Source organism: Malurus melanocephalus, unplaced genomic scaffold (genome assembly GCF_030028575.1).
Source record: "Malurus melanocephalus ecotype Western Australia unplaced genomic scaffold, MMel_1.1 scaffold_13, whole genome shotgun sequence".
Taxonomy (NCBI): domain Eukaryota; kingdom Metazoa; phylum Chordata; class Aves; order Passeriformes; family Maluridae; genus Malurus; species Malurus melanocephalus.
Genome location: NW_026623245.1, coordinates 3,375,489 through 3,386,156, shown reverse-complemented (window position 1 = coordinate 3,386,156; position 10,668 = coordinate 3,375,489). Strand labels below are relative to the sequence as shown.

General features: G+C 44.8%; 1 protein-coding gene across 1 annotated transcript; it reads right to left on the bottom strand.

The window, feature by feature from the left end:
- Positions 1–682: 682 nt before the first annotated feature.
- Positions 683–10,123, bottom strand: LOC130583312 (activator of 90 kDa heat shock protein ATPase homolog 2-like). The gene is made up of 9 exons (XM_057382595.1): positions 10,006–10,123; positions 9,721–9,911; positions 6,046–6,131; positions 5,323–5,437; positions 3,965–4,053; positions 3,660–3,782; positions 2,806–2,907; positions 1,973–2,024; positions 683–1,735 (listed from the first exon to the last, which is right to left on the bottom strand). The coding sequence occupies exons 1-9, from the start codon at positions 10,083–10,085 to the stop codon at positions 1,560–1,562; spliced, it is 1,014 nt and encodes a 337-aa protein (XP_057238578.1). The 5' UTR covers positions 10,086–10,123; the 3' UTR covers positions 683–1,559.
- Between the last annotated feature and the right edge of the window lie 545 nt (positions 10,124–10,668).

Here is a 10,668-nt window from a genome sequence, read left to right as displayed (position 1 = left end):
ATTTGTTTGTGACCCTGAGSTGGAAGGGGATTTCAGGCAGGAGAGAAAATGGGTGAGGCACAATTCCCAGAGACAGCAGTGGGGCTGTAGTTTCACTGTTTGAAGAAACCTGGAATTGCATACAACCACATACCCCCAAGTATTAAATTGTTGCAATATCTCATTCATCTACCCACAAACCTGCTGAAGCCTGAACTGTCTTAAACCCTAATTTCCCTTTGTCAGCCACTACCCTTAAATCATTTTGATATTCAAAACATCAGGCTTTTCTTCCTTGAATATTGAGCAAAAAAGGTAACTAAGAGCATTCATAAACAGATTCCAAAATATGACATTACTTAAGAGGCTGTTCCCCACCTCCCCACCTGGACACTTCAAGCAGCAGCAGTGCAACACCCAGTGAGTGCTCTGTGCTCTCCTGTCACTGTGGGAGCTTTGTCCTGGTTACTGTCACAGACCTCACCTCAGTTCAAAGGTGTTAATAACTGACTGCAAACTTTCCAGGAGAACCTGGCCTGTAGCAAGGAGCAGCACACATCTGTATCCTCTGGATTATGGAAGCCTTTTGAGTGGTAAGGTTGCCAGATTTTGGCATTCTGTAAAAATAAWATATATAGGACTTTACTTCTAAGAAGCTTATTCAGTGGGGCAGTATCAGTTTATGGAGAAAATCAATGTGATGGAAAGTCACATTTTTATTGAGCCAAGCACGTTTTCCAAAGGCAGCCTGTGCTGTTGTGGTCAATTTGTTTCAAATTGCATATTTCATTTTACACTTTATTTATAAAAGCATTTCAGAACTAAATTATCCTTGCTCACCTCGAGATGGTTTAATTAGGAATTACAATTTGTTCCTGTCAGAGTTCTCTTAACAAGTGTTCTCTCTGAGGTACAGTATGCAGAGGGCTGTAAATCATTTCAGTGGGAGGTTTTACAGAACTGCAGAAAGAAAGCACTATTATTGTTTACTTCTTCCTAAATAAATGTCACACTGAGGTCAAGTAAGGGAGTACAGTGCATGCAGACTTAATAATTACATGACATTGTTAATTATCTTTCCTAAAACTGCAGTTGAAAACAGTCTGCAGTTAAAAGCATCTAGCAAGGATTCCAAGAGGCTGTAAATGATACCCCCCAATTCTTGAAATGATCAGCAGTTTTGTAATCCCTTTCAGCTCACCTCTGCTGGGAACTCCGTCTCCTACAGGGATTTAATTTTGCCACTTGATACATTGARTATTAAGGAACTGGAAATGCTTCCAATTGATTTGTGTAGCTCCCCAGCCTCTGAGGGCAGGGTTCACTGCAGCAGAATCATCAGCACTCTCTGAAGTTGCAGGCAAGCAGAACAGAGATCACTGTCCCCGAGTAAAGCTCTTTGTATGCAGAGTCTGACTTGCCTCTCATTCTCTAAAAACCCATAAATAGTGCTTAAACTATGTACAGTCTCATAGAAGTGGGTCTTTATTCTTCCCACAAATAAATTATTTCTTTTTTTTAAAAACCAAATGTTAACAAAGTATAAAAAGTAATGCCCTAACAAAACTACAGTGCTGTTATCATTCCATGGTGTCTTTTGATTGCTGCAGTAAAATATGTATTTCTTCAAAATATTGCTTCTTCCAGCATTGTCTTGTACTCTCTTCATGGGAGACGGGAACCCCTTTGCATTCCAACTCCAGCTCCGACTGAGCCGCCAGCTCCTGGAAGTTCAAGGCCACTGTTGCATAATGTTCTGAGGGAAGAAAACGGGACCTGTCAGTGAAGTGTTTTTTGAAGAGCAACATTTGYTGTTGATTTCCTCTGCTCTGCCTGTCTGAGCAAAGCCTCTATTCCCAGCTCTCTGGACACGGGGCTGTTCTCCAAAGGACATGGAGCACAGGAGTGTCTAGCCAAGGCTGCTCCCTGCCACCTTTGTGGCTTCTCCCTGCCCAGGAGCCCTCTACTATCAGAGATCCTTGGAAAAACTCACCATCAGGCCAGCTCCTACACCGCCACTTCAGGACAATTCTTTGGCTTGGGACCTGTGGGAAGATAAGAAGGTTCTCCTCATTAGCACTGGAGAAACTCCCATTACAAAATAAAGGGAGAGGAGGATTATCTTATGGAATATTTGACACATGCGTGTAAACAAGAGCAAGACTGGGGTATGGTTTTGAAATAAACTGTTTTCATGGAGCTCTCAGCTTGCTGCATTCCTCTCTTCTGTTTTTGCTATGTGAAAAGATCAGGACTTATTGGTTACTGCACATAAAACATTTATTTTTCTGCAGACTTTGAAACAAGGACAAAGCCCAGTTTTCCCCACGGAAATCTGGGAGTGTGACTGAGTGATTGTATTACACAACGCAGCCTGGCCCAGTACACAAGTCAGGTACTCCCTCAGATATTCTGAAAATGGTTTTTAGGACATTTTAAAAAATGCAGCTGAGCTCTAATTATCAGGTTTTCCCTTCAGCTGGGTACAGGGTAACATTTGCCCTGAATAGAAGAGAGATCATTTCTCCAGTTAAAAAGGGATGTGGATTTGGGAGATAAACCTTACACCTGCTTTCTTGCTCCCCCTAGTTACAAAGGCTTATGCTGTTTTCTCCTCCCCTGCAGGTCTTTAGGTATGGTCAGTCTGTGCTTTTTTGATGAGATWGAAAAATCACCCTACATCAGAGCAGCTGTTTGGCTTTGAAATATAGGAACTGAAATAGTATCAGAGAAGCTGCAATGTCAAAAATTTACACTATTTAGCTCAGAGAAGGAGCCACTACCCCTCCCCACACTATTTTTAAAGTATAGAGTAGAGCTTTTTACCAGTTCTGTRTATTCACCGCTGACACAGCCCTCAAACATCTGAAGTTTGCCTCCTTTCTCTGCTTCAATCACGGCTGGGCACTTGGAAAACTTCTGTACCAACTAGCAAAAAAGAAMAGAGCACAAAATGCACCATGTTGAGACAAGAGGGGGATGCTGAAGGAATTCACTGAACTCTGATCTCCCTGTGAGTCTTTCTTTAAACACTCATGGGGCTTTGGATTTTATACAGCATGGCTGGGGTGGTGGCTGGGGTGGTGGCAGGGTCCACTGAGGTAACAGTGAAACTGTAAATGCTCAGAAAATTGCACTGGTCAATACAGAGCAGCCAGCACAGACACTGGTCCCCAGCACAGACACAGCTCTAGACAGAACTGGCTGTTCCCAGACTGGGAAATGAGGGAAATGGAGCAGCAGCTTTAGGAGGATGCCAAAGAGCTGCCATTTCTGTTTCCCAGAGGGAGCCCTGGGATTGTAATTTAAAGTTGTCCCAATACCAGCCCAGACTCTTTTGAAGGACACAAACCCAAAAGTAGTGATTGTGTATTTCACACCCCATAAGCAACAGTAACATCACCTGCAGTAATTTATTTAACCACCTGCAAGCTGGGGGGAACAGCAGTGCCATTACTGAGCCCTTCAGGCCCCTCAAAAACACCTACATCAAACAGCAAAGCCTTTTTTAAGGAGAGCACAGGGAAGCTGCACCCAAACTTCACTTTGATTRCCTGGCTTTGTTAAGGTAACAGCTGGCAAAAAAAGGTTTAAGGCAACCTGATAAGCTCTCATCAAATGGAATTTATAGGTGACACCGTGCCTGTTTGGTTAAAATGCCTCCTGAAAGTATCACTTACTTCCTTATTTGTGAAGATGCTGTATAGTTCATCAGCTGGAGAGTTGAAGACTTCCCTCATATGTATCCTCACTGTTGGAATTTTTACTCCAACCATATCTGGAGATTGTGGTGTAACAGAGTCCTGCAAAACAAAAAAAAAATATTCATTGGAATGAGTATAAAATCAGGACTGTTACTAGCTGCACATTTTCAAACACAGTGYGTGAATACCTGCTAATTATGCAATGTATTTCTGTATTTAATTAACAGTATTATTAATTCAGGAGTCAGTAAATTCAGTGAAAAAAACTGAAGGCAGCATACCTGCACAGTGTTCCCACTTGGTTTTCGCTCCGTGGCCAGTTCCTGACCAACAGGAGCTTTTGTTGGCAGAATCATTCCCAAGGTGAACTCTGAAATGAAGAAAAGCACTTTTCAGTGTGAAAATTGAGCTGCTTAACCCCCCGAACATTCAGACACACAGTGAAGATCACCAGACCCTGGAGAACGGGTAAAACTGTGCAGGAACACTGAACAGGAGATAAAACCCAGTCCAGTTTCCCCACTTTTACCCTTATGTTTCCATCAGGAACAGATCTAACAACCATTTCCCTTAAAAATGCTTTTCCAAGTTATCTGAGCCCAAATTAATAACATCTGCACAGACTTCTGAGAGCAGAGCAGATGTTTAGATCAAAGAGCAAAAATATCCAAAGAAGAAAAGTCTGGCAGAAGACGGGAGTGAAACTTAATACAGAATGGGAGCCATCCCTGTCAGAGGCTGCTTTCTTCTGAGTTTCCAGTTAAAGAACCTTTGGATATCCTAAAAATCATACTGGCCAAAAACCTGCTGGATCCAACTTGGGAAAATTACACGGCATTTGACAAAAAAAGATGTAATAATTTAACAAAGTAGTTTACCATTACAGGGAGAACCCTGGTATCTCATATATAGATGTATATACACACACACATATTCTCATTTTAAAGGAACAGTTTCACTGGAATGAAATCAACAAGGATTAAAATCAGTTGAGAGCAAACATTTGCCTAAAAATTTAATTATGTTTGAGAATTTTTTGAACACACCTTACTGGCTCTTGAGAAAAGCAGCAACTCACAAAAATACCACCGTTCAGAAAACAGAAAGGAAAATTAAACTTTGGTTCACCTATGGTTTAGAAGAACAAGTTTACACATTTAGAGATAGTYTGGGATAATAAAACCTTAGATTCTCAAATGATAACAGCAAACTTAAATATGAATAGAGACTGTAGAGCAAAAATACAAAAGCATTTCAGAAAGTCAAGGAAATAACTAATTAAGAACTAAAAAGAGCGCAAAAATAAGGCAGAAGTTCAGGCAAAGAACACAGTTTTCTAAAACATTTAGGTAACAAAAAGAAATCCTAATATTGGCCAATCTTAGAAAGGCCAAGCTGAGCCCTGGCGGGGCCTGTGTGACACAGCACGGCCTCAGTCACTGCAGAACCTTCTGGGCATGGCCATGGTTGAGAGCAGGAAAGATTCTGAGTGTCAGGASTGACTGATTTCATCTCAGCTGGTGCCTGTTAAATTCAACACAAACCCAGGGATTTGTCACTCCTTGGCAAAGTTGTTCAGGAGAGGCACCTGCACAGGAACACTCTGGAGGTGCTGCTCAATTCACCCGTTTTCATTTACCTGTTTTGAGTGCTTTCAAGTAGTCCCTCAGGGCCTCTCTGACTTTGGTGGTTCCTTCAGTTCTCATCAGATCCTTCAGAACATCACCTTCCCCTTTCTTCTTGCTAACATTTATCTAAAAATAGACAAATTACAGCATTTAAGAGACCCCAGCCAGGAGCCTCTTGGGTTCTGGCAACAAAGAAAAGCATTTGGGCTTTAATTACTATGCTCAGAGGACAGCTGCAGTTTCAAATTCATCATCTTCTTGGGTTAGCCAAAATCTGCTAAAAGTAAGTCCTCTTAAGACATAAATAAATGTATTTCCACTCAGTCCAGTTCATCAAGTAGAGACAAGAGCTGCTACTCAGCAGAGGCTGAAGGATCTGTGGAAGCCCAGTGTCATCCATTATCCCCACACGGGGATTCCTTAAGGTCTTAAGGCTTCGGAGTGGTTTGCTGTGTTGGTTTGGTGGGGTTTTTTAAGACTACAAACAGATTTCATCTCAAATTTGTACTTAACACATTGTTACAATCAGTATTTAGCAAAGCAAAGTGCACATTCCTCATCAGTAAATCTGAGAGCAGTACAAGTYGTAATTCCAAGAATAATAAACAAAAGCATGAAATCAACTATCCACATRTAATATCCCCAGTTAGTAATAAATAAATCAAAATATGATGCCTATATACTTTATTTAAGAATTCTGAACCTGTACAGCCATAGCAGTGTTTCACACCTACCTCWGTATCATCTACCTCATTTTCTTCTGACAGGTTAGGAATTTCAACAGATCCCTTATGTTTCTCACCAGACTCTTTCACTGTACCTGTATTAACATAACGAATTCTTAAATGCATTATTAAAAACTATTTCCCCCACAGCAAGAGTTTTACACGTGGAACTCAGTTGTACAGAAGTGTTACCAGAAGGGAGTTRCCTCAAGGCTGATTTGAAGGAACTGAGCAGCACCCTAAGGCTCTCCTGGGAGCTCTGTTCCCTATCCAGGTGCACCGAGGGATGGACAGGGACCCACCTGCTCCAGCACTGCTCTCCCCTGCAGGTGACAACTGCTCTGACACCAACACTGAATGTGCATCTAAGGGTGGCAGGGGAAAAAAATCACCTCCTCTTCCCCTGAACGTGTCTGCTCCGGGCTCAGAAGCACCCTGAGGTGCCAACCATGCCCTCTTCAATTGTGTGAAAGCTCCCAACATGCAGGCATGTGTATCATACAAATATGTATCATGGAGATGCACACAATGAACATTTTTTATAGTAGGAAAATCAGGCACATTTAGAGTACTTGATATTACTTTTAACCACTTTACAATCACTGTGCACTGCAGAGAGCCCCAGCAAGGACAGGAATTAYGCTCCACTTCTGCATCCCTTAGGGCCAAGGCCCACCCACTGAGCTGCCCCTGATCCACACTGGAAAGACTGAGTGTAAGATCTGAGGCTTTTTTTAATTACACTGGAGACTCTCCCCCTTGGCCTTGCAAAAGCATTTTGTTATTCAAATTGACTCGCTAAACAGATCCCGATAAAATCTCTTCAGAAAGCAACAACAGAAACATGCAGGTCTATCAGCTCAGCATCAGGACTTAAAAGATCCAACAAGATGCTTCATCAGCAAAACTCTCAAATTCCAACAGCCGAGGGGTGAGCACAGGGGGATTATCATGAAGGCAGCTGCAGTATTTCTGAGGATTCCCACTTTCACAGGCCCTATCTTGATCCCGCTGCTACTAAACATCACTCTCATTATTTTAATTACTTCTTTGAGCCCCCGTGTGATCSTGGGGCAGCCACAGAACCCAACTGGTCGAGCTCCCAGCGAGGGAGTCTAAAAAATGCCCAKGTGTTCCCTGGCAAGGAGGAGAGTGAAGGACTGTTGGCATCACCAAGTGCCAAGATCCCTCCCCACTCAGGGCTGAGGCAATGAGGGATTGCACAACAGGCAAAGTCTGTTAATCCTCAACTACAAAACCACATCCACACAGGGAAAGCTGAACTAGACCTCAAGCCTCCCTGGAGAACCTGTCACTCAGTAAAGCCATGGGAACTSGTTAATGCCATCCTTCAAACACTTCTGGGCCCACCACAAAGCCACCTCAGTGTGCTCTTCCCAGCTYTTTTCCAGCACCAGGATTAGTACAGGAAAACCACACAATGTGTTCTTTGCAGACAATAAAGCAGGTCTTATTTTTGGTTGCTCTCCACAGAAAGGAAGTGGAAGCACGCAGGAAGGAGTTTTGGGGAGCAAAACACAAACCTGACTCCTTTCAGCTAATTCTATTAGCAATTTTCACAAAATAAAGTTTCATGGTGAGAGTGTCTGTGCTAGGCAGCAAAGTCCAACCAGTGAACAAACAGAGCTGSTGGCTCAACATTACGTAGGCAAAATATTGGTGCAGCTCTAAATGTTCAGTACCACTTTGTAATGTAAACAAAGCTTTACTRCCTTTTTATCAATCAAATTATGTGTTGGAATTCCATGGGACCTCGGTAACAGAACTGACAATTATTTTATTTCCTGCCACTCCAATGTGAAGCACACATCTCAGAAGACCCACCTATAACACACCTGCTTTAAMAGGACAAACGTTTTCATAATGTTTTCATAACAATCCGAAATAATCTATTAAAATCTTAATTACATCGTTTGAGTAATGACAGAACAGCCATTTAGCTCAATTTTAGTGCCATTAAGTATCCTCAATTCCTCGTTTTTCTCTTATCTAAATTGCTAAGCACAACGTTTTTCCAACACTGGACTTTCCAAACCAGCTGCAAATCTCAGGGTTCTTATCATYTGTCCTTACATACCCACATTTTAATCATAACTTGAAGTCCCAGTTATCCTTGAAGACCTGCAGAACTAATTACAGCAATTACAGTTTTTTAGCTGTTCAGTCTGAACTCTCACTTCTAATTCAGACTCTCAAAACACACAACATGATGGCTATCACGAAAAGAACCATCAGCCTCTGTTTTTTTTTTTTATAATTTCCTGTCTAGTAGCCAACTTCTTTAAAATTAAGCTCTCAAAGCCACAATTCACTCAGTGTTAACGAAGCACCCAGCACAAGTCAGAGCTGTCTCTAAACACTGACGAACATAAAGACCTTGAAGAGAAACAGTTTAGAAGGAAMATACACAGAAATAGAAACAAAATACTGTCTGCCCACTTTTAAACTTTACTCTCTGAAATAAGCCACATAAAGCCAAACTAACTTGTGTTTAAAGCTTAAGGTGATTGTAGCTGAACTTAAAGAAGTCAAAAAGCTGGTTACAATTCTTTTATTCACACCGATTTAAACTGCATGACAGAGTATAATGTTTGCCTCTCTGTTAACATTTACACTCCAAGTAGGTTCTTATTTATAACACACTTGAAACACTCAAAACTACCTAAAACAAACAACAGCCCTTATTTTAAAGTCCCCTCTCATTGTGTGTGCAGATTTCAATTCCAGACCTGGTCTCAGCAATATTCCAGTCAAGCAAACCWCCACACCCGAGGCCTGAGAAATAAGGAGAGTATTCAGGGAAGCACAGCCTGTCACTTGGCACTACAATATCCAGGGACAATATTCCATGCAGGAACATTCCATCTGCTGCTCCTGCCTCCTACTCCAGTGCGAGACACAGGCCACAATTTGCTGTCAAGTTTTAGGCCTCTCATAAATGGAAACAATTCCTTGGTACCACCAAAAGCCAAAATGCAAACCAAAAGCTTGTCATGGGTCAAGCACAGCAGCTCCAAGAGCGGGGACTGCAAACGGATGTGGCACAACAAAAAAATGCATGGGCACAGCCCCCGTAGCCCAAATAACGGGAATCTATTTCCCACTAAAGAGTTTCAGCCTCATGTAATTCGCAATCCTCAAAGTAAAATACAGTAGTTTTTATACACGTCTGGAATGTGACGTTTGCTAGGTTTGCCTGCTCTCCACAGGAAACACACAGCTGTAATTTGGGCACAATGGAACTAAAGCAGCCCAGGCACTCTGCTGTCAATGCCGCCACAATGCAGGGATTCATTTCTTGCAAAGTCAAGCGAGTAACCCCGTGCTGATACACCGGGAACGCAGTGCTAAGGAATATGWGGTGGAAAAAGCCTGGCTGAAGGGGCAAGAGCCAAGCTCGGGTTTCAAGGTTATTTAAGAATACGCATTTACACAGTTGAGGCCCACGTGGCTCCCGCAATCTCGCCACGACTCTGACTCACTGCAGCTCGCCGAGACATTTCCCCAGCCCGGAGGGGACAGGTTCCTCTGCAGAGGGATGGCTCCCGACCGCAGCAGGGACCCCTTTGGCATCGCTGCCAAAGCCACCTCCCCGCCGGGCCGCTCACCGGGACACGCTGCCGTGCCCCGGCCATCCCTCGCATCCCCCTTTCCTCCCCGTACCTTTCCAGCTCAGGCGCAGGTTCCACTCGTAGAAGAAGATGAGTTTCCCTTTGCGGCTGTTGCAGGACGCTTCGCCCTCCACGTGTTTGAGGTCGCCGATCTCGCAGCGCCCGGCCTCGCCCTCCACCACCAGCCCCTCCAGCACCTCCTTCAGCTTCCTCTTGGACCAGCTGGTCGCGTCCCGCTCCGTCCTGCCCCGGGAGCGGCGGGGTGAGCGCCGGCCGCCCATTCCCCCACCCCCCGGCCGGCATCCCGCTCCATTCCCGCGCCATTCCCGCCGCTCACCAGTGCCAGTTGTTCACGTTGGTGGCGTCCGCCCGCTCCTCCACGATCCAGCGCGGGTCCCCCTGGCCCCACTTGGCCATGGCGCTGCCCCGGCCCCGCCGCGGCGCCGCCTCCGCCCGCTCCCTCCCTCCCTCCCTCCSGGCCGCTTCCGCCGGCACCGCCAGAAGGTGCCAGAAACTTCCCCGCCCCGCCGGAGGAGGAGGAAGGCGAGGCCCTGCCCTGCCCTTCCTCCCMGCGGAGGGTGGAGGGAGCAGCGGCCGCAGCGCCCCGGGAGCCGCGCTCTCCCTCCGGGTSTGAGCGGCCGCGGCTCCGCGCCTGTGCCGGGAAAAGCCGCGCCCACGSGGCTGCTCCCTGCCCGGGGAAAGGCACCGCGGAACGGGAAAAGAGGAGAAATTCCCGAAAAATAGGAGAACTCTCGATTTGAAACACCACGGCAGGTGCTTATGTGCAAAAGAAGAGAATGACTGCTGTCCCAAGATTACTCCAGTCTGAAGCAATGACAAGGCAACGCCTCTGGAGTCTTTGATTTTATTGTCTTGCCGGTTTGACACGTGCCAAAAGAAATTAAATACACTGAGAGGTAGCGCTGCTGCTGGGGAAGCAGCTCTGCAGTACAGCACTGCAGCCCTTCCCGCATGTTGCTTGTTTTCTTCCTTATCCRCC